A 26635-nucleotide genomic window follows, 5' to 3' on the forward strand; every position below is an offset into this window, starting at 1 on the left:
AAAAATGTATTTGAAAATTTTTTCACATATACCCAGTTTGCATCTGCCTTACAGCCATTGAATGTGATGAACTATAGTTTTAGAGAATGCTACAACTGCCTGTTGGATTCAGCTGTTAAATAACTAGGTGGTTAGATTCTTATACACTCTGAAAATGAAGTATAATCATGTTGTTATTTTGAAACTAAGATTTCTTTAAATTCTTAATAGTATTTTCAGTAAGAAAGAAGTGAATATTAACTTAGCTTTCTTTCTCTACACAGTGAATTTAGCAAAAATCCCCAGATTGTACATTTTATAGGAAATCTAATAACAATTAGAAGAGCAGATGGTTCACTTATTCACCTTAATATTTCACCTTATCCTGCGATTCTTCATGAATATGTTAATAGTTCTAAATGGGAAGATGCTGTTAGACTGTGTCGCTTTGCAAAGGTAATTGTAGTTCTTTGGAATGTTCAGATGTAATTTCACTGTAATATTTTATGTTTTCCAGTATTACTTGTAACATCTGATATGCAATTATCATTATTAATCTCATCTCTATTCGTGTGCTCTGTTGCTGATTATTTTGGGGTTGGTGATGAAAAATCATGTATTTTTCATATTTACGTAATAGAACATAAACAATTTTGCCATTTTTGCTATACATAAGAAAAATTCTTATTTTTATTCACAACAGAGTCCAGATTGATTGAACACAGGTACACAGAGAAGTTAGTAATAAGCTTAGATTTTCAGGACTAGGCTTTAATATAACTGATTAAAAATTATCTGCATCTCCACAGTTGCCTTGTATTTTTTCATATTTTTATTTCACTTGATTTTGTTTTGTTTTCATTTGCTTGCTTTTGTATGTATCCAGGCAACAGCAACAGATGAGGTGAGTCTGGCAGTCTTTTAAACAGGCAAACAAAAATCCCCCCACAACCCTGCTTCCTTTCCCTCTTTTACTTCTAGGAAAGAGTTTAGCACTTTCATGTGATTATCATAACCTGAAATGCGTATGTCATATATTTTTTGTATTTGCATTATTAAATCAATACAGATCCTAAAAACTTGGGTTGTATGATGACTTCTATTTTGAGTGGTACTCAAAATAGGTTTTTATTCCAGTATTGGGCAGTGGGTACTGGGATTTCAAATTTCAGCTACAGCATTATGTTAACTTTTTTTGAGTTATCTAAATGCATCAGCTTTAAAAATAAAATGCCTGTATCAGGTGGCAATATACAGTTCAAAGTATTTCCAGTAAGTAACAAGAAAACAGACTATCTGAGGAAAGAGGGAATAGCAAGACTTGATAGCGAAAAATTTCTAGAAAATTTGTCAGGCTGAACTTTCAGCATTTTACTGCCTTATTTTCTAACTAATACTGAAGTGGGAAGAGAAACATGATGACTTTATGAGCATCTCTGTACAACGTTAGTTCTCCCTAATTACAGGCTACCAGCAGGAAGATTTATCTTACCCTGAATCATGGTAAAGAGTAGGAACACATGGCCAGAGAAGGAGCACAGACAGAGGCGGTGATAGTGAAGCCACAGCCTTGGGCTGAATTACTGTATGTCATTAGCTGCAGTGGGTCTTACCAGTTTTGTTTTATACAAAAGTGATTGTGAGACAGGGCATGGGAGTATGTTTTTAGACCATACTCAGTGTAGCTGTGTTTTCTGATTTAAATCAATAGTAATCCTATGCTGCCTCTAAAAACCAATTCACATTGCAAAGCGTTTATTTTCAGATTTATTGACCATAGCAAGGTTGTGATATTATTATTACTACTGATTTTTCCTAATTCTTAACTCTAAATATAAAATGTACTGAAAATAGCAAAGGAGACAGAACTTTTGAAGCTTTTACAGCCTCATCAGGTTAATTGTTCTACTGTTAAGTATTTTCTCTTTCATTTGTAGTATGTTTACGACAAGTTATTATCAGCATCCATGGTTCTATGGTTAGCAAGGTTAAAATAATTTTTCTAACTACAACCAGTGCTTTGGTTTCCAGCATAGTTCCACAAGTAGTGACAGCGAAACTGATGATGTGATAAAGTGATACTATGCAAGAGTTCATTACTGGCTGAGATGCTAAAAGCTAAGGATTCATTTAGCCACACTGTCAGTCTCAGCTGCTTTTGTAATGAAGGAGTTCTGAGAAATAACTAAGTAGTGAGTTTCTAATAAGAGGCTTAGACCAAAAAATGCCAAAAATGTCACACTGAGAAATGTTGTATTGTTATACATTATTTTCAGGACTCGTATACTTCCTGTGAGAAGTTATTTTTAGCACAATAATAAATATTGTAAGTTTTAGGAGTTGCATTTCTGTTAAAATTCCAGGATCAAACTATGTGGACATGTTTAGCAGCTATGGCAGTTGCCAACAAAGAGATGGCTACAGCAGAAATCGCCTATGCATCAATTGGTAAGGTAAGAAAATGGACTTATTTATTTCCAGTTAAATTGTTGTAAACCTGATTTTAATAATTATTTATAATTAAATTATTATTTATAATAATTAAATATTATTTTATTAAATTATTGTACTTCTCATTAACAGATTGACAAAGTTCAGTATATCAATTCCATCAAAGATCTGCCATCAAAAGAATCCAGGATGGCTCATATGCTGCTCTTCAGTGGCAACAGCCAAGAAGCTGAAACCCTGCTTCTTCAGACAGGCCTTATTTATCAAGCTATTCAAGTCAACATTAATCTTTACAATTGGGATAGGTAGTATTTCTTCAAACACAGTATGTTTATAAGTAGTCTTACTGAGGTAACTGTAAGTTATTCAAGACACTTGCTTTATTGCAGATACTTAGCTGACTAATTTCTTATCTGTAATTGCCCAGAGCTGTAAAAAGATTAATTAAATCATATGCTGATAATAACTAATGAAGTAACTTTTCATCATATTTAGAAGATATGAGTATTCTGTGATTAAAGTCCAAAGCATGCTTGGAAGTATTTTTAAATAACATTTTGCTTTTTCATTATTGTTAACACAGAAAAGTCTTTAGTGATACCTCAAACTGTACATGACCCTCAAAGAATTAAGGCTATTTTGAAATGTCTTGTTGCTAAAAATAGATGTGTGGCTATTCAGACTCCCAGCACTGTGTAGGTGGATGAAGTATGAATTAGGCCTGAAAAAGCAAAGTAGGAATTTCTCCTTTAAACAAAACCCTACATTTTCTAACAGAATCTTCTGAAACCATTTACTACTAATTTCTCTGCTATTATATTTTTATCTCTGTGGACAAAAAGTTATGGGTTTTTTTTCTCCTACATAACTGTTTTTTTATTATGTTGCCTAATATGTATCATCTAAAAACTGTATAGATCAATCATAGAATGAATTACAGAATGGTTTGGGTTGGAAAGGACCATAAGATTGTCTAGTTCCAACCCCCCTACCATGGGCAGGGATGCCTCACACCAAGTATTCAGTATGCCATTGAGAACAAAGAAGATGGGAGGAGTGATCAGTTATACTAATCCAATAACTAATCTGTACTGCTTACTGAATATTCATAAATGCTGTGTAGCATACACCATAGATATGTACTATGACTCTGTTCAGAAGCAGTTCCTGACTGTAATGAAGTTATTAAAAATTATTACTTTTGCCCCTTTATATTGAGAGTGCTGAACTCTAACCATTCTGGTTTATTTTCTTGAACTAAAAAGATTCCTATTGTCAAATTCTAATTACATGATGAGGTTGTCAACAGAAATAGTTGCTAGCTATTTTTCATAGTATGTATCATAAAGTAGACGGTCTCCTTCACTGGCTACTTTTATTAACCTCCTGTGACTGATACTAATGTAAAACTACTTGACACTATAGATTAGGAATCTTTGCCTGCAGCTCAAACACTTTTCAGCGTATTGTTTTGCAAAACCATGGTGATTGTAGTTGTGCCAGAGCATTTATATAGCCTGACAAGCCCATTTCTGTTTTATTCCAGGGCCCTAGAACTAGCAGTAAAGCACAAGACACATGTTGACACAGTCCTGGCTTATCGACAAAAGTTCCTGGAGGACTTTGGTAGAAAAGAAACAAACAAAAGATTTTTGCAATACGCGGAAGGTGTAAGTATTCCTCAGAATTATTCTCACAGCTTTAGGTCAGTCTGTTCTTTGTAGCTGGTTTGGGACAGTGGGGGAAATTGCTCTGATTTTTATTTTTTCTTTCCTTCTTTCAAATGTGGGCACAAATCTTAAGATTTTACATCTGAGTACAAGTCCATAGCTTGATGTGTGGCTACTTGGCTAGCATTAGTTGTGCATGTGTTTTATTTGAAGGCACAAATATGGGATGTATATATTTAGTATATGGCAAGAATTACATAAATGAAGGCATAGTTGTTTCCTGTGAACAGGGAGGTAGACAGGTAGGTTGAATGTGTACCTCTAAAATGTCTTCAGTGTTTTAATGTATCTTTTTGGATAGTAGCAATAACAAACTTTGAAGATATCCGTATATGTGTATATATATATGTTTAGAGTGAACTATGAATTGTTCTGCCAAGTATGATAAATAGCTAAATACACAATTTCATCCAACCTCTGGAAACCATCTCCATCATCAGTAGGTCATTTTCATTTACTAGCATTTCACAGATCTTAAAGACTGAGGACAGATCTTAATAGTTCATAAGATAGAAGTAGCTTAGATTCTGCTCGAGTACTTCTGCACATTTCCTTTATGAGAGGCATCCACATGTGCACCTTAGACAGCAATTCCATTGGGCAGCCCTTACATCCTTCCTGCTCTTCCCCTTCGTCTGTTGCTAAGTGTTCTTAGGGTGAAGCTAATGAAGAGAGATGTGTACTTTGACTGTCTCAGATCTTTGCATCCAGCTGATGAATGAAGGAATACATCAGAGCTGTTAGCTGAGATCATTTAATTGGACAGTGCCTATTACACTTTCAATAAAGCTTAATATCTAATGTAAGTCATTAGATTTTAGCAAGTCCAAGGATGTTTCATTTCCTAAACAAGAATAAAAGTCTGGACAATATCTAGCCCTGCAATGAACCATTCTGCAGTACTTTACCTAGAAAATACAGGAAAATAGGAGAACAGATTGCAAGCACTCTTGCTATGCAGCAGTTTCGACTGCTATGCTGGAAGTATGTCTTCTACATAGTTTAAATCCAATATTGAGAAAAAATAATGTTAATCCCCTGATGCTTCTGAAAGAGACTTTGTAGATAATACTGTCTTATCTTGGAATCATCAAGAAAGCTGTAGTTTCTGGAAGGTTTCCTTAGCAATAACACCTTGTCAGTGACAAATTGTGAGCAGTGGAGCTTGTTTCATCTTACACTCAGTCTTGAAACTTGGTCTCGAACTGCAGAATGTTCCTGGATCTATGTTCTTGGAGGTCTTGTTGTCTGGATCTGAAACTAAAAGGGTACCTGCTTAATGAAGTGGATTTAAAGCTCTTGGCTACAGTGGTAACTAAATTCTTAATGCAGCCTGTCAGAGTGGTATAGCAAAGGCAGTAGGAAATGTGAAGGGCATTGAAGAGAAAAGCAAGATTTGGTGCTGTTGTACCTTCTCAGGGAAAAAGAGAGGTCTCAATTTTCCTTGCACGACCTAAAGTTCCTTGAGGCTTAAGTAAGGAGTTTTTACCTCATTTCTGTACTGTAGCTGAAAGCAGTGACCTGCAATCAGATACAGAATCTAAACAATGTGCTTCATTGTTATATCTCACGTCTTTATATATGAAGTATTATGAGCGTAATTTATATACTGAGAATCCATATCTTGGCAGTTGCTAGACGTCACTGGCAGGGGTTGTTGGCTTCACTGGCAAGTAGCTCTTGGGGCTGGATGGCAAGATTAGCCCTGTATGTGGTATGTTCAGCATATGTGTGACTTCTGTTAAAGCAAACACATTAATTTTTAGAGTGCCATAAAGATTTCAGTCATCAGATCCAAAGCATCTGGACTCAGTAAATGCATCCTGAATTGACCTTTTCACATGAGAATGTGGGGATTGCAGTTACATCTTTCCTTATAGAGAATCTTCCCTTTTATTTCATGACTTAGTGTAACAACTCTGAAAATTCCCTGTGCAGCAGCTGAAATTCTTTTCCCATCCCATCTTTGAAAGTCATAAGTCTCCAGCAATGAAACTGAACTTTGCAACTACATTGTTGCCCAGTTTTTGGATATATTTTTATAGTCATCAAATGCACTATGATCCATTTTTGTCAAGCATTTGTGGAAAGAAGGACTGCTGTTGTACCCCACTGTAGCAGAGATATTATACTATATCGATTGTCTAAAGTTTCACTGAAATATAATACAGTCAGAAGATGACAATTTGCTGCAGCTGGAGAAGTGCCAAGATACAGCTAAAACATTTATTGATGTATAAGACAAATTTAAAGCAGAAATCTGATTTCTGTTATATCAGATAACTAGTGTAATACGCTATCAGTTTACTTGGTGGACTTTAGGTGCAGTCAAAAGACACTGCTGCATGTATTATTGATAAAGGGCTATATCCTCAGTAATAGGACACAGATGTCATTATATTTAAATTAGATGCAAGTTGATTGAAGTTATTTGTGCATTTTAATGGAGGTTTTTTTGTCAGACACAATGAGATGTATTAGTATTTGTTAAAGTATGTCAAGCTTGTTTTATTTTAAGGTGGAAAGCTCAGTTTGCTAGAACTCAGCTGTGTATTCATACATTAATATCCATTAGTATAAGTTGTCACTTATATGTGAAGAACTATACAATTGGTACGGTCACTTTGTCATTATAACTTAAAATTGTCCTGTTAATGTATCTGTTTGACCTCTGTATATATGCTAGTTGACCTCTGTGTACTCGCTTTTCTGTTCTTACAGCTGGAAGTTGATTGGAATAAAATCAAAGCCAAAATAGAGATGGAAATTACTAAAGAAAGAGAACGAGCAGCAGCCAGTCCTGCGGTGAGAACTAGTGTAACTGTACAGCAATAACTGTCCTTTTGGTCACTTTCATAAGTGCTTCTCGAATATATTGTACTGTCATATTTTTCCAAACATTAAAAAGCCACAGCAAATGTTTTTTGGGGAACAGGAGTGAGAATCAATGTAGTTCTTGTTAGCTGTTGGAAGGCAGGCAGAATTGTTTGCTTACTACAGTCTCATTTTGAGCTGGGTTTATGTTCTAATGCCCTAGCTCTAGTGAGTAGCTATGCTGTAGTCCACAATACATGTATGAGAAAAAAGGGAAATTGACTGTTGGTGGCTTTTAAATTTAATTGTCACTAAAATTATTTAACTTGGTTGCCTCTAATTTAAATACCTATTTTCCTTTCTAAGCACCTAGTTGAGTAGTTTGGTTATTTCTGCAACCTCAGGGACCTCTGAAAAGACTTGTTTAAATTGCCTCAAAACAAATTCAGCAAGCTGTAAGTGTTGAAAATTAAAACAGCTTGCACCTATAGAGTACAAAAGAATATTTCACTCGCAGTTGGGGTACTACATATTTCTGCTAGTATGGATGTACAAGCAAGTTCTTTAATAGAAGATTTTTTTATTACCTCAGCAGCTAAGGTTTGTCACTAGCAAGCTATCAATAAATGGTATTTTCTGAGATAAATTGTTTAAAATACTATGGAAGGTGCTTTGAATGTTTTCTGAAGTAACAGACAGCATTGTTGGTTGGTTTTGTAGTGTCTGACACGTATAATTGGCAATGTTATTGGGAGCTTCCTTAAGGTTCATATATCATACTAATTTAAAATAAAGAAGAGCTTTCTATTTATTTTTTTCAGCCCAAAGCACTTGATTTGAAAAAAAATGTTTTTACATTTGTGTTATTTCATCAAGATGTATTTTTGATTTACGTATGAAAGTGGCTGCATATGTTAGATGTTCTTTGCAGAAGCCCTTTGCATTACAAATATGTGAGCAGGTTTTTCAGAATTGACATTGTATCTTTTCAAATGTTGCCATCCAAATGTTAAATATCTGTATATCTGTCAATTTTTTTTCTGGTTTGTGAATTGTTATATGACACTTTTTTCATAGTTCACAAAATTCTTAATAAAAACGATTTTTTAAAAAAATGTATCTAATACATGATGCATTAGGTGATTTGCATTGATTTATTTGACTGCTAAATAAACCAACATTTTTGATGTAGCTCATCTGAAGCTCTACAGTATTCTGGCGTACTGACATGTGGCGAAGTGAACACCTTCACCTTCCATTGACTTGCAGAAAGCATTTACTAGTTCCAGAATTGAGTTCAGAGTATCACTAATGGCAAGTGTCTCATTTTAAATTTATGACACCTGGCTCAGATGCAACATAATGCAACAAAAGCAGTTTTTGAAGACTGGTCTAGTGGTGGTATAAAGTCAGGGTTTCAGCTCAGTCTTGCTTTTACTCTTGGGCCAGTTGGAAGTACAGCAGAGGCAGCAAATTCACTCAGCTTCTTAAAAATGCCTGGTGCAACAACTAACTGTTGCATAGACTGAGATAAAACAGGGGAATGGATGCCACGCTTGCCACACTGACTGCTCTTCGGGCTGATGTCAGTCTCATTCACAGAAAGTGATACATCAGGTTCTCCATATCTCAGCGGTGATGAGAAGTGCTGTATTTGTAGGTGGTGGGAAGGATTGTTTAGTTCCTTAGCCAAAACATAATACAGACCTTACAGTATGTATCACTGATCAGATCTGTTTTATTTCCACGCATGTCCAGTCCTGAACTACATGCTGTGCTGAGCATCTGTGTGTTAAATAGAAAACAAAGCAAAACAAGCACTGGTTATTCTTTCTTTTATCAGGTTCTAATAAGCAGGTAAGTTGGTGCAATTCCAACCTTCATTATGAAATCTGAGTTTTAGAATATTCTCAGAAGATAACATTCATATGTGGCTTACTTGCAATTGTTGCAGCATTTTCACATACTGCACTTGCCATTCCAGGAAAAGTACCATCTGTCCAGTCCAAGGTAATTTTGTGCTGGTTTCTCTGGGGGTTTTAAAGTTCTGCATTGCGTTTGTCTGTACCTGTGTTCAGGCATTTTCAATAGTTTGTTCAATGTCATCTAGGTAAAAATACCTGAAGGATACAGGCTGCAAAAAGCCTGTGTACCTGCTTCAGTGGGCCATCTTTGATGTATTCAGGTAAGATTGGCGTATTAACAAGCACAAAGTAAGACAAAACTAATTTTACCCTACTTCTTAGGCTTATATCATATTGCCCCTTTTCCCAAACCCTGATTTAAAACCTTCCAGAGCTGTAAATAAAATGGCTGCTCAATTGCTGCTTGCATTATTGTCCAGTGCAAGAGTACTGATTCTTCAATGATTTAAGTATACCTATTTTAAAAATAGTACACTATTTAGTTATTGACTGTTTAATTCAAAGCATCATAAACCAATTTAAGAATGGATTAATATGATTGAAATGTAATTGGTTTAGATGCTGTTGTGATGGATCATTTATTCAAATATATTCAAATTTACCACAGCAGGATAGGTGTTACAGTTCATGTGCTTTGTTTGACCTTGACCACAGTTTGACCTGGTTTTAAGAAGGGAGATCTAAATGGAAATGTGAAAAATGTATCTTTAAGTGAGGTAAAAGTTGAGTGTTTAAAAGCCATAAATTAATTAGGAAAGCAATATACTGAAAAAAAAAATAAAAATGTTGTGTGTATCAGGTAGCATTTCTGTCTTAAACTCTGAAAACATTGCATTTATCTCTCCTTGCATATGGGCTGGGAAATGATGTAAAAATACACAGATTCCTCCACCACCCCTCAATTCTAGACGTGTAATGGGGGACAAACCTAAATAATCCATTAAGGTAAGCCATACCCTTCCCTGCATTGGAGGATACCCGTTTTTACTTCCCAGTCTTCATGCATTGTCCCTCATCTGCTGGGTTATGGACAGAGGTTGTTTCCCTTACCTGTGGACAGTTCTATATTTATGAAGTCTAGCAGCCACCATACACTTCTAAGAGAAGTTACTGATAGTTGCTAGTGGTGACTGCAATGAAGAACAGTGAAAAGACTGTTTTAGAAACATCCTCTTGGATTTGTGAGGAAAAATGAAAATAATAGAAATTTGAAATTGCTGCTTTAATCTTGCTTTACACCATGGTTTAACTGTGGTTTGCAACTATTCCAGGTAATGCAATTGGTTAAGGAAGCATTCTTCATTTTTACCTCTAGCTTAATTTTTTTATGGTTTGCTTATTTTTGGTAGTTCAGAGGAAGAAGGAAAAATATTTTTTGTGTTTTGGTATTGAAGACTTTGAGGTCTTCATTTGTCTGTGGGATTTTATCCTTTGGAAAACTATGAAGTTTTGAATTACCTGATGAAAATTTTGCAGTATATGTAGAACCATTTTCTACTTCAGGAAAGTAATTGTTCATCTCTAAAAGATTCTGCGTGTAAGATAACTCTGGGTATATCCCATTTGTAGAAGAGGACAGAAGTTTTGTCGTAGAAGCATCTTTGAGGTAGACGAGAGGTAACAGCAGTTAAGGGGTCTGGGAGTTACAAGTGCCAAGCTTTGATTGCGGCTTTGCTGTGGGCTTTCACTGCCTCACTTCTTCCATCTGCAAATGGGAGTAATGTATTTAGCGATGTTGCAAAGTTTGTTTTTGGATTCTAAGAAGTTAATGCACATAATGCAGTCGGACAGTGGAAAGGCTGACAGGTCATAACTCTAAAGGTTTTCAAGCCTCAAACCAATAAACATTAATAAATGTCATGGCACTTGATGGAGATGCCCAGTGGTGTTATTCCCTTATCGACAGATGAAGTCATCCCATAGTCATCCTGCATACCTGTGCAAGCTGGCAACAGGACCAAGCCATCTCTTCAACTGAGCCCAGCATCTGTAAAGATACCATACTCCTCGTCATCGTAATAGAATGGTTTGGGTTGGAAGAGACCTTAAAGATCACCTAGCACCAACACCCCTGCCCCTGGCAATGACACCTTCCACTAGACCAGGTTGCTCAAAGCTGTGTCCAGCCTGGCCTTGGACACTGCCAGCGATGGGACAGCCACAGCTGCAACTGGTGCCAGTGTCTCACCACCCTCACTGGAAAGACTTTCTTTCTGATATCTAATGTAAATCTCCCCTCTGTCAGGTTAAAGCCATTCCCCTTGTCCTGTTCATACAGGCCCTTGTAAAAAATCCTTCTTCATCTTTCTTGTCAGCCCCTTTAGGCACTGGAAGCTGCTCTAAGGTCTCCCTGCAGCCTTCTCTTGTCCAGACTGAATAACCCCAGCTCTCCCAGCCTGTCTCCATAGAAGAGGTGCTCCAGCGCTTGGATCATCTTCATGCCCTCCTCTGGACTCACATCAGCAGATCCACATCCTTCTTGTGTTGGGGGCCCCACAGTTGGACGCAGCACTGCAGGGCAGGTCTCACGAGAGTGGAGTAGAGGGGAAGAATCACCTCCCTCAACCGGCTGGTCATGCTGCTTTTGATACAGCACAGAAGAATCTTCTCATTTGGGAGAATCTTTAATGGTGTATCTGTGAGTTGCTTGTGTCGTGGTTAAGCTGCTTGATTAATCCTGTAAGCTTCTAAAGCTTGTAGCTGCAGGAAGGGCATCATTCTGGCAAAACTTGAGATTTAACATCTTGCCAAAATGATGCCTTCTATTTTATAAATTATGAAAATCCCCCAGTTATTTTTTCTTGAAAGCTAAACTGTAAAGGAATTTATCATTTCAGTCTAGGGGCACAAACTAGTGGGCTTACATTACTTTCCAAGCAGATGTATCAGATATGCCCAAAAAATCACGTCAAGGCTGGCAGTGGGCCAGCATGAGACAGCTCTCAAATTGGCTTACTGCTTGAAAAGGAGTGTATTTTACAGCTTTGAGTAATTTTCCATTGCTAAGAATCACTTTGTCAGTTTAACACCAACCTTTTAGTTTCTATTTTGCTCCTTTTGGAAGCAGAGGTACTGATGCATCACAGTCCAATGGATAACACTTCTTTCTCCAGCCCCTCAACCCTCCACCACTTTTGCCATCAGTATTTCCATTAATTACTCAACAGAATATAATACTTTCTGAAAAAAAAAAAAAAAGCAAAGACTAAGTCTCAGAGGATTGCAGGACATTCTTTGTTACCTACAGTAGTGAATTTTACCTTTTAATGGAATGCAGGTGGATGGGTTTGGATAAAATCCCAGTGCTACTCGAGGCAGACCCCGTGAAGCTTCCTGCCTTTACTGAACACACAGCTCTGTGTGAAACCTCCCTCAAATGGCATCTATCTGGGCAATTTCTGTTAAATTCAGTGAGAGCTGCACTGCTAAATCTTGTAGCCTGCTTTGCAGACTGATTCCTTAGCATTTCAACTGACTTCATCAACTACCCCAATTCCCAGGAGGGGCTGCATCACCAGCAGTGTGACCAGCAGGTCAAGGGAGGTGACTCTGCTCCTCTGCTCCACTGAGACCCCCCCTGCAGTACTGTATACAATTCTGGGGCCCCCAACACAAGAAGGATGTGGATCTGCTGATGTGAGTCCAGAGGAGGGCATGAAGATGATCCAAGCGCTGGAGCACCTCTTATATGGAGACAGGCTGAGAGAGGCCGACAAGAAACCCGGAGAGGGACTTTTTATATGGGCCTGTAGGGATAGGACAAAGGGGAATGGCTTTAAACTGACAGAGGGGAGATTTATGTTAGATATCAGAAATTCTTTCCAGTGAGGGTGGTGAGGCCTTGAACAGAACTTTGCAGTGTTCAAGGCCAGGTTGGAAACAGCTTTGAGCAACCTGGTCTAGTGGAAGGTGTCATTGCCAGTGGCAGGGGTGTTGGTGCTAGATGATCTTTAAGGTCCCTTCCAACCCAAACCATTCTAGGATTCTGTGATAATCTGTGCTATCTGCTGGGCTCAGCTGAAGAGGTATTGAAGAGCTAATGCCCATTTGCAAGAAGCTCATATCTGCTGCAGCCTTCCCACTTTAAACCTTAAATAAAATGTTGAGGTGTGGAAAAGTGAAAAATACTTGGCAATGGGTGTAGTCTGCGTAGTGATGGATCCATGAAGAAAAGAACTCACACAGTGATGACACTGCTTCTTAAAAATTGAAATAAACTAGGAGACTTCTCTCTAAGCCTTCATTAAGTGATTGCAGCATGCAAGCCTCCGACATATAAACCACTGCAAATTGTTGCTCTTCCAGGAATTATGTTTTCTGGGGGTTGACACATCTGCAGTGAATGGTCAGTGAAGAACTCCGTTGTTCATAGTTTTTTCCAAAGCTGTCATGACTCATCCTACTTTCATTCCAGATGTTAATCAGTCGTTTTCCATACAAATTAACCAATCTGCATATTCATTTCTGTTCAAAATAGAGCATATGAAGTTCTGTGTAAGTGCAAAATAGATATATGGCATGATTTTACCCCATTTCAATTATTGGCTGATTTGTATTGATGACTATGGGGATTAGATCTGCCGACTTTGTTTTTATCTTGCACATCCATGGAAGTAAGAATTTAAAATAAAAAACCCAAAGCCAACTATTTAATAACCACAAGAGAGCATAAGTTCTATTTTACTTTGTGAATTAATATTGATATAATCAATTGAAAATATTATAGGGTTGATTATATATAGGGTTGATATATCTAGAAACAAAGGCAAGGTCAGAAATACTTTGGAAAGAGTTATAACAACCGTGGAAGGAAAAAATTGAGAAAATAGGCACTGCAGGATGTTAAATCCCTGATGATTCTGGCCAAGTCCTGGCAAAGGCATGTGCATGTGCTGCCCTTCATGGACTGTGCATAATCCAGCTGGACTCACAGAGTCCTGTGCATAGGAGACTAAACCTTTCTCTCCTGGTATCCTCCTCTTTTTCCCCAGGATTGGAAACTTGTAGCATGCTGGATTTTGGCATTTCCTGTAAGGTACCAACGCTGCAGCTGACTGCATGGGGTTACAAAAGAGCCCACCAAGACCTGTGAGAACACCCATGGAACCAGGTTTCCACTAGTTTGCTTTAAAAGCTGAAAGCTGAGAGTATATAAATGATGAAAATCACTGCAGAAAAAGATGCAAAATTCTGCTTGGTGAGCACAAAAGAGCACAAGCAGCACTTAGCTGTTTGTCTCTGCTCTAAAAAGGGACAAATTTCATCTGCATTACACCATGGTGTCCTAGGAAGCCAACTTGGCCTGATAAAGTCATATGGTTTTCAGTTGTCTTATTCACTTCAGAATAGTCAAAGTAATAAATAACCAATAATGGAAAAGCTAGAAGCTTTCTAAAACAAATGTCATTCTTGATTATATCACCTAGAGGGACAATTGAGAAAAAGCAATTATATTGATTTTTATATTTCAGGATTGATATTAAATATAGAAATCTTGAGACTTCCATTTCTTTATTTTTGTGACATCAGATATATCCCATGCCACATTAATTCAGCGCCTCCAATATCAGCTATTTCATGACTCTGTAAATACAGTTGTGTTCTACTTGCTCATCTGAATATATATATGATTGGAATTGCAACGACTATAACATTACTTGTGGTTTTATGCAATCAGTGTGATATGCAGATGATTGTGCACTGAGCCCTGTGTTAATATAAAGAGAGCGTGGCAATCATCTACCCAGGAGTTATCCTGAGTGTCTAGCTACTGTCTTCTCCTAGGACCAGCTCTTTGCCTTCCTCTAAAATCTGATGTACTAATGCATCCTCTGCACTGATATTTCATGCGGTATGGTATGGGGGAAAGTCGGGGAGAAGAAAAGTTTTTGCAAATCTATTGTATGTAAAAATCTATATTTCCAAAGTATATTTTGTTGATCCAATTCAGTCAACATTTGCCCCATGCTATAAAAATCCGAATACTGAAACGCGAACTGATAGTTTTAATTCAAGTACCTTTGCCCTGATGTGAATGTTTCTACTGAGAACTGAGAGCTGCATATGAAAATGTGATGGTCTGGTATCTCCAGGGAAAGAGGGGGATATGTTCATTCTCTGCACAGAGCTAGGCAAGATGCCTGGAACAATTAGATTAAATGGATGAACAAAAAATATAATGTTTAATTACTTCTCTGTCTTTTGTGAAGGGTCTGCAAGAATTTTTTTCTTTAAGTAAAGAAATAACTATGGTAGTTGGAATCCCACAGTTCGGAAATAATCTAATCTCTATACTAAATAAGCATTCAGGTTATCTTTGAGATTAAACCTTCAGGTCTTCGAATCAATCCTTGAGACATGCCTTCAAAAAAGGGAAAAGGGGGCTCATATGTACATCTCCATGTGCTGTGAAAGATCCTCAGTTCCACCCCAAGTGCTAACTGCAAGCTAGGAAAAAAGAAAGGTATTTTATGACATCTTTGAGCACAAACCAGTTCCCGTCTCGAGGGGTGGGTTCAGGTGAAGCTCAGGGTAACTGTGCATGAAGCAGTAATCAATGGATAACTAAGGACTAAGTTAGATACTCCCAGCTAATTCAACAGTGGTATTGGTGAGGATCAAGATTAATTCTGCCCTTTGTTGGTGTTTATTATTGGCTTGCTAAAGTTTTCCAGTAAAAAGCACCCAGCACCTTGACAGGACTACTGTCTGCAGATAGACATGAGCACAGGCTATTCAAACCTCTCCATGGAATTGCTTCAGACTTGACCTTGGGTAATTTAATACAGGGGTGAGTCTTGCCCAGTCTTTGGTGTCCACTTGCTTGGGCATGACCACAGGGACTGATGTGCTGTGGGCCAAAGATGATAATGCTTTGATTTCTATTTAAGACATTTTTCACTGACAACTGGACTTCTTAGAAACTGTGTTAGCCATCCCCCAGTAAGGGCACAGCACCAAACTGGGCCATATTTTACACATAATCTTTCTTTCTCAGAATATTCTCCTAGACCCAAGTATTTTGGCATAGAAAAAGGAGGTTGAGGAAAAACTATTGATTTATCTATTCAAAATCATATTTCAGTCCTGAAAGTTGCTTTTTCTGCTCTCTCTGCCCAAAGTATATTCTGGCAGTGAATGTCCCACAGAAAACACACACTTTTTCCAAGTGTTCCTTGTTCAGGCCGTGTAAGAGTTGATCAGAAGTGAACCATGGAGAGATGAGTCTTCCTTGTCCTTTCCATGTGTAAATGAACTTTTCCTTCTCCCTGGTCCCTCCACAGACTCCTCACTGGGGAAAAGAGGGAGGACAGCTCTGCCTAAGGAGGGCAAAATGGTAATAATGCAATATTAAAGTAGAACTATACAGCAGTGAGTCCTTTGTTTCTATGTTGCTATTTAAGATACAGAATTACCCCATTATGTGGCATATTTTGTTGAAGAACAGTCTTCCCATCAGATGCTGGTTTTTATAAAGGTCCTAATATTCGTTCGCTTGTTGCATGCAGCACTGCTCCCATGTCAACATAACCCAAGAAGCTTCAGATGGGAAAGTGTGGCAGGATTAGGTCTGGATTCTCTGAGTGACAACCGTCTCAGGCCCCCCTCCTCCTCTTCCTCCTCCTTTGGCTGCCTCTATTGTGTGCACTATATAAAGAAGGACTCATCTTCATTCCAGTAAGAACAGGGTTGCCACTTCAACCAGATACAAAAATTTTATGCAGCATCTGGGAACATCTTTCTGTCTTAGCAGTTTTATCTGTGTTGTAAAAATGTTTAGAAGCCACACGAAGAAATATTTCAAAATTCAGATGCAAACATCAATAGCTACAGCCGTATCTGTATCTGACATATATTCAAAGCCCCAGTTCTGCAGTGGCAAATGGATCTGTCACACCTAAATGATTTACCAGCCTTGCCTGCGAGGGGAGCAGGGGTATCTCATGCTTGCTCTTGTTGGAAGCTCTTTAGCTGGGACCCATATAGTAAGGCAGCTATTTTTTGGAGCGAGGTAACAGGTTTCGGGGCAGGAGACCTGGCAGCAGTCAGCACCGAGGCCTGGTGTGGCATGTGCTGGGTTGGGCCAGTCATTTCCCCTACAGCAGCAGTGACCCCAGGTCACCTCAGTGAAATGAAGAGCACAGCATCAGGAGGTGCTAATATTTTATTAGCAAGCTTTGGAGGTTGCCCTCCTTCATTTGCCTTGCTGACAAAGGCAAGACTATGTACAACCACCACGTGATGCCAAAGGGGAAAAAGCCTGATCTTGCTTTTCCCTGTGCTTACACCTACCCCTCCACCCATGGGTGTGGGGATTGCCCTGTCAAGCCGATATCATGCAGTTGTGCCCATGCAGACCCTGCTGCCCATGCATGGTCTTCCTGCTGCTTCCACAGATGAGCAAACCCGGCATTCCCGTCACACACAAGCCCACAGCACGTTCCTGGTGAGGGGAGCTGGACTGCTCAGTTCTTACTGAACCGCAAGTGTTTCCATCACCCCACAAAGAACATGTCATTGTTCCAGAGGTGATGTCGTTGTGGAGGTGATATCCCCATACTGGAGGCAGTGTCCCCAAGTCAGCTTCCTCCTGGATGATGTAATGACTTGTCCTTTTTGACCAGAAGCAGTGATTTCTGGCCACCATGCTGTCCAGCCTTCACTCCTGGGGAGGTGAGCAGGAGTTGCTCCCAAAGCTGCAGTTCCCTCCAGGACTGTGGTGTATCCCCCGGGGGACCCCTGGGGTTTTGCAGGCTGTCCCACTGGCCACACCAGTATCAGCTTCCCACATCCCTCCGTGGGCCTTGGCATCCTGCAGGCTGTCCCCCTGGAGCCCCTGTATGTCCCTTCTGCAAAGCCCGGTGTCCAGCACGCCATCCTGCCGTGGACGCTACTGTGCTGGACAACCTTCCAGAGATGTCTCCCCGGGAGTCCACAGTGTCCCTCCGTTGAACGCCACTGCGTCCCTCCCGGAGACAGCCGTGTCTGGACCCACATCACCGCTGGGGACCGACCGCTGACCGTCCCCCACTGGTGCCACCGTTCCGTCCCGCGGGGACCTCTGTGTCCCTCTGCTCAGCGTCCCGTCCGCGGGTCCGCAGCGGGATGGGGACTCAGCCGCAGCCCCCCCCGGCCCCGACCCCGTCGGCGGCCCCGAGGGGACGGCGGGGGCAGCGCTGCGCCTCCTCGTAGCTGGGCAGGTGCTTCACCTCCTCGTACCGGGGCAGCGGCGGCAGCTCCAGCTCCGGCCCCGGAGGGGCGGCGGGAGCCCCCGCGTCCGGCAGCGCGTCTGGAGGGGCGGCGGGGCCGGGCCCGGGGCCGAGCGGGGGGCGGCGGCGGGCGGGCGGGGGGCGGCGGCGGGGCGCGGGGCAGGCGCGGCGGCGGAGGACGCAGCCGGCGGCCACTAGTGCCAGGAGGACGAGCAGCGCCGCCAGCCTCCGCGCCAGCCACCGCGCCTGCGGAAGCCACGCGTGCCCCGCAGCCAGCCCTGCCCCGGCCCCGGCCCCGGTCCCGGCCCCGCCGCAGCCATCCCGCCCGCACGGCACCGGCCCCCTCCCGCCCGCCATCCTCCGTGCCCCGCGCAACCCGTGTCCGGCCGCGGCGCGCACCTTCCGCGGAGCCGGCGGCCCTCCCCGCGGGTGCGGGCTGACACCCCCGCGCCCCGCCCGGCGGCAGCGCCGCGTTTTATCCGCGCAGGGCCGGGTTTTAGCCCTGATGAAAAATTGATGGGGCCATTTGGCGGCGGTTCACGGGCTAATGCAGCGGCGGCGGTGCGGGATGGGGCACCGCGCCAGGCTCGGTCCCTGCGCCGCGGCGGACCTGGCTGGGAGGCAGCCCCAGCCAAAATTTACCCACCCCGATTGGTGGCAGGATCCCTGGCTAGGGATAATCTGTGCTTGAGGACATGAAGATGAGCAATACCCGAGGATGTGGGATAAACCCAAGGATGCAGGGATGAGCAGTACTTGAGGACACAGGGAGGAGTGGTACCAAAGGACATGGGGGTGAATTACACCTGAGGATGCAGGGGTAAGCAGCATCCAAGGACATGAAGATCAGTGGTATCCGAGCCCTTAGTGACCCGTGGAAGTGGACCTGCAAGATGCATGCCACTTAAAATGGACAACTGCAGTGTCAGAGCAGGCAGTGACAGGCTGTCTCTCCGGTGCCTCTGCAAAGAAGGCACAGATGAGAGTGAGCTCCTCACTCTTCCTTTCTGTTGGTTTTTATTCCTGCCGTTAAGGTTTCACAGCTGTTCACCTGTTGGCAAGGCAAGGGGGTCCCCATTTCACCCAATGGTGACCACTGCCCACACTTCTGGGGACCCAATCCGTCACTTTGTTCAGGCCCCATAACTGCAGCCCCTTGGCTGTGTTGTTTGCTGATTACTGTCAGCTCAATTGCAAAATCCCTCAGGCAACCAGGAGAGAAGAGGGAGGTCTACTCTAGCCATGGAAAAACTTCCTAATATGAAACATGGCAAAAAGCGACCAGTACTTTTCTGCTTGGTTTCCTCCAAGGTGATCATGCCAAATCTGATACACATCAGCTAACCCACCTACATGACTGGCACGTGTAATGTATTTGTTTCCTTTGTCCTGTTTACTTGAGCTGCGATGATTTTGTTGATGATATTTGTAAGCAGTACTCCTACTGTTGTCCCTACATTTGGTAATTCATGCCTATCATACCTATTATGGATTTCGTAATGCTCAGGACCAAAGATGGGAAGAAAACATTCTCGGAAGTGATACAGCACTGAGCAGAGTTTGCATAAAAATAATCTGAAAGGAAGGAGGGGGTAATGGTGCTGGGCTTCTGGCAAACAATGAGAAACCGCGGTTTCTTTCTGTGTCTTCAGGGGTTTATTCCGCGGATGCTGCCTCACTTTATCGGCATTTGTCCCTGAACCTGGGAGCTGGGAACCACCGGAAAGGTGAGCTTTAGGCACGGTGCCAAGGCAAGAGGATGGTGGCAGAGGAGCACAGCTCCAGCCCCAGGTGTTTTAGGACCAACCTGCCTGGACAGTGCCAGCTCTGCTGCCCCACATAAGGGGCTGCCTGTAGGACCTTGGCCCTTTGCCTCTGGGATGCACCCTGGCCTGCAGCCAGCAGGATGGGGGATGCCGGACGCCAGCTCCAGCAGCAGCTCCCTGCCGTGCCTGGGCCCACATTCGCTCCAGGCTCTTGATAACAGCTGATGAGATTTTTTTAAAGGCAAATAAGATAGTGAATAAATAGCAGAGCGCCTGGCAGAGCCTACCTATCCATCAGGAAATCACAGCGTTTAAACATTTCTGATAAGCTGTAACTGCAATCGGAGCACTATGAAATATTAAAGCCTGTTGATAGCTCATTAAAGTGAACGTTTTGGCTGGCACTCCAGCATGCACCAGGCTTTGTTGCTCAGCCTGCAGAGGTGGCTGAGGATCGGTTCTGTGCCCCATCAGATAAGGAAAACTGAGGCCAGAGGGAAAAGGGTGCTGCAATAGGAAGAAGAAGGAATTGGGTTTGGGAGAATTGGGGTGGTGCATCAGTGGAGCTGTGTCAGCTGCTGGTTTGGCTTTTGGAAACATATGGATAGTGTGCTCTGCCCAGCTGTGTGAGGATAGTGGGCAGGCAGGGGTAACTGGTTCCATCAAGAGTAACTGGTGTCACCTACATGAGTAATGAAGCCATAGGCAGCTGCTAAGTGGAGATGAAGGAAAGGGGATCTTTGGAAGTGCGGATGCTCTGCTGTGAGTCAGCATGGTGTGGGGGACTGCTTGTTAGCTCCCTGGGATGGTAAATGGTGAGAGTGAAGGAGGGCTGCAGCCACTCTGGGATCCCCAGGAGCCCTGGCACCAGGCAGGGAGCTGAACCACTGAGCTGGCCTTGCTGGGGAAGCAGCAGCAGCACTGGGGCAGTGAACACTGGGATGCAGCAGCCCCCCTGCTCAGCACCTGTGGGGTGACCTCGCGTCTGCTCCTCCACATGCAGGACTTTGACACAGGGTAGTAAGCATCCACCTGTAGGTGATGGTCGAGCTGGGGAGCTTGAGGAGTTTACTGACTCACTTGAGACAAGGATGGAGGCAGCAGAGGCTCCTGTGAGATGTGCCGAGTGTGGGGCCAGATGTGATGACTTGCCACATCTGGGGGAAGAGGCTGTGGGCTGGGCAGTGCTGGTGATGTGGTGATGTGCTGGGGTCCCCCCAGTGCAGTCTGTTGCAAAGGCAGCTCTCTGCCTGCTACCGGGAACAAGTGTTTCAGGGCTGATGCTCAGGCTTGACACATCAAGGCAGCTGGGAGACTCTGGGGTTTAAACCTCATCATTCACCTTGTAATTGTCATAAACAAGCATGCAACCAGTTAATTACATTTATATTTATAAACTGTATTTATATTAAAACTCCAATTCAACAGTTTGAACCTTCATACTGATCTATACCTCTGAAAGCTTCTGGCAAACAAAACCATCAGCTATTGAAGTGTGGCAAGTGGCCCTGTGTGCCAAAGGAGTCCCCATGTGCTCTATGAAGTTTCTTCTGGTTAGACCCAAATGGAGTTGCCTTTTTTCCAGGTGACTCTGAATGCCAGGTTGGTGTGTCATCCTGAAAGTGTTTTTGACAGGGATGGGAGTGCAATAGTAAAGCAAAGCGTTGTTTCTATTAGCAGGAGCATCACTCACAGGCAGTTCAGGATGCTTTCGAAATCGTCATGACCTTTCTCACTGGCAAAAGAGAAATGAAGTCACGGGTGAGATGGCCCAGATGTTTGTCAGAAGTTTTGAAAATTGTAAGATTGCTATAACATACAATTTTTCTTTAATTGCACATCCACAGTGTGCTATTATCACTTATCTGTTTGCAACTGTGGCCTGCGTAGATATCAAACACCCCAAGTAAGACACTGGTTACTGGTTACCTACAAACCAGGCCTAGGCACTGTGGCACAGCACCTCCGTGCTGCCCTCCACCCTTCTCTGCATCATGGTTTTCCAATCCCCATCATGTCCCTAGCCAAAGCCAGGTGCAGCCTCAAGCACTTGTCTGCAGCTGGAAGGGTGATGGTGGAGGGGAAAACCCCATGGGCAATGGGGGAAGCAGAGAAACAGTTTTCTGGATAACTACCCAAAGGTGGGGAGCTGAAAAGCCAGGACACATTGTCACAGCCATTAGTTTCCCAGAAAGGAAAGATGGCTTAAGTTTGGTTGTGAGAACTGCATGGATTTCATTCTATTTTACATATATGTTATATATATCTACAAATATTTCATTTATTTATTTGTAAATGCCAAAGCAGAGTATGTGTAAAGGAAAAGCATTTCTCCCCGTGCAGCCAGCCCAAACACAGGTGAAGATGGGACAATCTTGCTCATCCAAAATGCTCTTCTATTTCATGCTTCTGGCTCCTCCTCTGGATACTGGTGTGGATCTTTGTGGCAGCCTGGTCTGGTTCTGGTCATTCCCAGGCCCCTGAGGAGCTTTATTCTGTCCCCCAGGCACAACAGAGCACAAGGGCAGCACTGGGAGTCACTGACCATGAATAAATCATTGTTAATGGCTGCATCCATTGTGCCGGCGCCATCCCCAAAATCTGCTCTTCTTACTTTTAAGATTTTTGGTTTTAAGCTTGGTGGCTGCCTGGAGTCTTGGGTAAACTGTGGGGCTACCGGGTCACTGCTGGTAAGGAGCTGTAGAAGTTGATTTTCTCCAGATTTGCAGGGGATGCACAATCATCGATCCTGCAGAAATACATTGATCCTATTGGGGCAGAAGAGCATTAAATATTTGACTTCCAGATCTTTCAAATGGTGCCAAGGAGCTGACCCACAAAAGAATTATTTTGTAATGCATGCGATTGTCCCTGTGACCATTAGCAGTTCTGTAACTCTGAACTTGCCTTCACAGGAGCCTGCTACTTGAAATGCTTTTTGTATAATGATGCTGCCCATCTGCATTTCCTTTTATATGTTTTCTCCCAAATATGGGAAAACTAAGTGGAAAAAACACAACAAAGTGAGGTTTGTCTTTCTGGGCAAGACTTTGAAAGCCTTACATGTGGCAAGCAGCATCTGATAGCAGGAATAATCCTATGGATTGATGGAGGGACGCATGGTTTTGGATGGCAATCTGGACTGTAGATGGAAACAAGCTCAGCCCCGCAGCTTCAATAACATTATAATACTTAGTAGACTCAAGCCTTGCAATAGTTGAGGCTTTTATAGGAATTATGGAGCAAATTGCTGCTGTGTTAGAGGATGTGCAAAGGCTTCATTGCGTTTTGGTCTCTGTTGCAGCCCTTCTGCAAGTGTTCCTCTCCCTGGTCCCTGAATTGTAAGGGTGATGTTTCAGGGTGCTGGGTGGTGATGCTGTAGGTGGGGCACCAGCAGCGGTCACACCATCCCTGTGGCTGTCTTCACGGAGGTCTGCTGAAATCAAGAGCATGTGCCTACCATTTCTGCAGCAATTGCTAAAGAAGCTCTTACAAAGGCCCACTGGCAGCAATCTCAGCACTGCTCAGGGCAAGTTCTACGTTGCTTGAGTTAAACACACACAACTGAGATCTGTGGCTTCACATTTTTCAAGCACATCTGCAGCTGCAATAAGGCTTAAAAACCAAGAAGATGACTCTGCATGTCTGTCTCTGTGTGTATATATATATATATATAAAGGCATTACCTCACAGCTCAAAAATCTCTACTGCCAGCAAGTATTTGCTGTTAGACTATTGAGAAACAGAGAAAGTGAGTGAGAGAGGCGGAAACACTCTTGCATGACTCTGATGCCTTCCCAGGCTAGGTCAGTTCTTCTTTTAACAAGTTTGGTTATTCTCCCAAAATTAAATGTATTTTTCCAATTAAACAAAAGATGGAAATATTGCAGGGCAATGATATCGGTATCAAGCGTGTTACCAGGTTTCCCAGCCTGTCACAGTTAACATATCCTATTTTATTCCTTCTACTAAAAATAAACATAAGAAAGACTGAATTGTACTACTTCTGCCCTTGCAATAATTCCTTCCAATCAGGACTTGAAACCTTTGACTCTATGGAAAGGCTCCTGTTCATGCAGTGAGTTTTGGCTGAGGCTTTTAGTGCTACAAATAATGAACATCTCTTCCTATAATGCTCATGTAATGAGGATGATTTGATCCAGTTTTCCTTCTGAATAGAATTATATTACTTTCTAAAAACGATTCCAGGATCTTAACCTTGTTCCAGCATCATCCTTAAGCACACATTTAATTTCAAGCCCCCTGATGGCAGTAAGGCTCCTGGGACACCGGCCAGTGACTGCCGGAGTGCAGTGGCTGGATGTACGAGCAGCTGAACACATAAACGCTGAAATGCATTAAAAAGCAGTAACAACCAAAAGGCAATAAAGGACAATTTGTCACGGTTGGAAGGATCCCTGCAGTGGTCTGGAATAACCAGAAAACTATTTCTTAAATCTTTTTTTTAACAGGGGGCAACATTTTTCCAGGCCGCGCTCTGCGTTAGTCATGCTGTTCCTCAGGAGGCTGCCATGATCCAGTCATGAATTTCTGAGATGATTTCATCTCACTGATATTTACAACTTAGCCCAAAAGCTCAGCCTCTTCCTATTATTTGTGGTTAAATATAGCAACGGATTCTTTCCCATTCCTTTTTCTCTCGGAGCGGTTTTTCTGCCACCCACACGAATCGCATGAGTCAGAAGGCGCACGAAGGAGCAGTTCCCAGCTGGCCGGGCTCTTGCCGGTTGCCTTTGCGCATCCCAGGCTCACCCTGAGCATCAGGAGGTGAAATAATGTCTGTCTGCTTGCAACTGGGGTGCAGCCAGGGGCACTCACCCCACACCCCAGGGATGCGCAGGGATCTTCCTCACCTCCATCAGCTCCCGCATCCTGAGAGGCGTCACCCTGGCTGCATCCTGGCTGCTTTTCTGCCATCCCACACTGGAATTTTAGGCAGCCCCAGTTTTTGTGTAACCCACTGCCATGGAGGATGTAGGGGTCACTAAGACTGAGGCAATGCCCCAGGGGGTGGGGAGGGAGCACTGAACTGCTGAAGATCCTCTACCCTTCCCTTCCGTCTTCCCCTCTGCCTGAAGATGCTGTGCTTTTACTAAATTAAACACTTACCTCCCCAGTTTTGTCAGCAGTTGCCCAGGCTCCTCAGAGGCCCTGTGCCCAGGCGACATGTTGCATCCGGAGGGTTTTTGCTGGGGGTAAATCCAACAGCCACCCCAAACAAGGCCGGTCAGGGCATTGCCTGATCAGCAGATCAGTAGGTTGCTAAAAATTAAATAAAAAGAACAAAAGCTGACAGCTGTTTTGCCAGGGATGGGTGTGCGATAGCAGCGGGGCAGATGAGGGGCTGTGTGCTCATCAGGGTAGCATCCTGCCACTGCTGCCCACATGAAGCAATGCAGCCCTGTGAGCATCTCTTAGGAAAAGCGTAAGAGGGAGGTATGAGGATGCTGAGGATGAGGGGGGCAGTGTGGGGGCAGCAGCCACAGGGGAAGGATGAAGAAACGGGGGAGGTTTGACCCTGCTATTTTTAACTGTGGCGTTTAAGTGCTATAAATAACTCTGCTGGCCTCGGAGGTGGCACAACAAACAGGAAAGGCTCGGGTAATCCTCCCCGCATCCACTTCTCAGGCCTGGGGGGTCCTGCTGGTCACTGTGCAGCTCGGCTTCAGTGGGTCCCTTTTTGGCAGCCCACATACTGGTGGGTCTGGATGTAAAAGAGCAAATATCCAGAGTTGGGAAATGTGGTGCGTGGGTCCTTTCAAGCCGAAATAGCAGATTTGCTGCTTCCTCCCCACTGCGGAGCCAGCCCTGGCTTTCTGTGCAGACTGGGTGTATTAGCCACGTCGCATTTGGGTGAGCTGATGTTTAACTTCTGAAAGTCAGGATAAAAATGTGGAAAATGTATCGTGGTTTTGCTGTTGAGAGAAGAAAACCCCTCCATGCTGTGTACCGAGGTTGCTGCTCTGAAGCTCAGCCCTACCAAGGTTGGGGAGCACAGGAAGGGAACAGTGTGTGGGATGCTGAGACCAGGCATGGATGGAGCAGGGGCTGCAGAGCAGGGCTGGGGGTGGGAAATGGCCTTGGGCCCCCCTGTTCCACAGAAATCAACCAAAACAAACAAACAAAAGAAGTAAAAACAACTGAAGTGACTCCTGGTGGAGCCCAGGGCTGTGGGTACTGGTGCCTCTGTGAAGAGACACCAGAGCTAGCTGATACCAAACAGATTACATTGCTTTATAATTCTCTGAGGACTGAGTTAAATTTCTTTTTCTTCTTTCATTGCTTCCAGAATAATAAATCAGCACAAGTATATTAGACCCAGCAGCAGTTGGGTTGCTATGGATAAAAGTCTGGGGTGGTTTCTACCATCTCTAATGTCAAGCTATCCTCTACTGCCCAGAGCTGTGTGTCCAGGTGCACCTTGTCAGCCTCTATGTGATAGGATCTACTAGTCATACCCTCTGAGGTTGGTGGGGTCCTCCCAGCTACCAGACAGGTCACAAGGATGTCCCTGTGCACACAGGACCACCCAGGAGAGGGGATGTCCCATCCCTGCCATCATCAGCCTGGCACCACTGCTCTGGCTCTTGTTGCATCTTGTCCTCCATTGGAAGGCTGCATCACTGCCTTTTCTGATCCCCCCATAGTGCCATGCAGAACAACTCTGTGAATTTACTATATCCCTATCTGCTGGTAGTTACCCCCTGGTCCTGCTGAGCCAAATGTCTAAATCTGCTGGC

General features: G+C 43.0%; 1 protein-coding gene across 5 annotated transcripts in view; it reads left to right on the forward strand.

Moving 5' to 3' along the window:
- The window catches only part of IFT80 (intraflagellar transport 80), a 53675-nt gene extending 45582 nt beyond the window's left edge, over window positions 1–8093 (forward strand). For 4 of the 5 annotated variants that reach the window (XM_065674671.1, XM_065674675.1, XM_065674672.1 and 1 more), the window contains 5 exons: window positions 264–435; window positions 2343–2432; window positions 2563–2735; window positions 3977–4100; window positions 6882–8093. In XM_065674671.1, coding sequence (XP_065530743.1) covers window positions 264–435; window positions 2343–2432; window positions 2563–2735; window positions 3977–4100; window positions 6882–6995 — 673 coding nt within the window. In that variant the 3' untranslated portion in view covers window positions 6996–8093. Of the gene's footprint in view, window positions 1–263; window positions 436–2342; window positions 2433–2562; window positions 2736–3976; window positions 4101–6881 lie in introns of those variants that run through there. The other variant, XM_065674674.1, reaches the window with a different exon arrangement.
- Window positions 8094–26635: the final 18542 nt, after the last annotated feature.

This window comes from Lathamus discolor, chromosome 3, assembly GCF_037157495.1.
Source record: "Lathamus discolor isolate bLatDis1 chromosome 3, bLatDis1.hap1, whole genome shotgun sequence".
Lineage (NCBI taxonomy): Eukaryota > Metazoa > Chordata > Aves > Psittaciformes > Psittacidae > Lathamus > Lathamus discolor.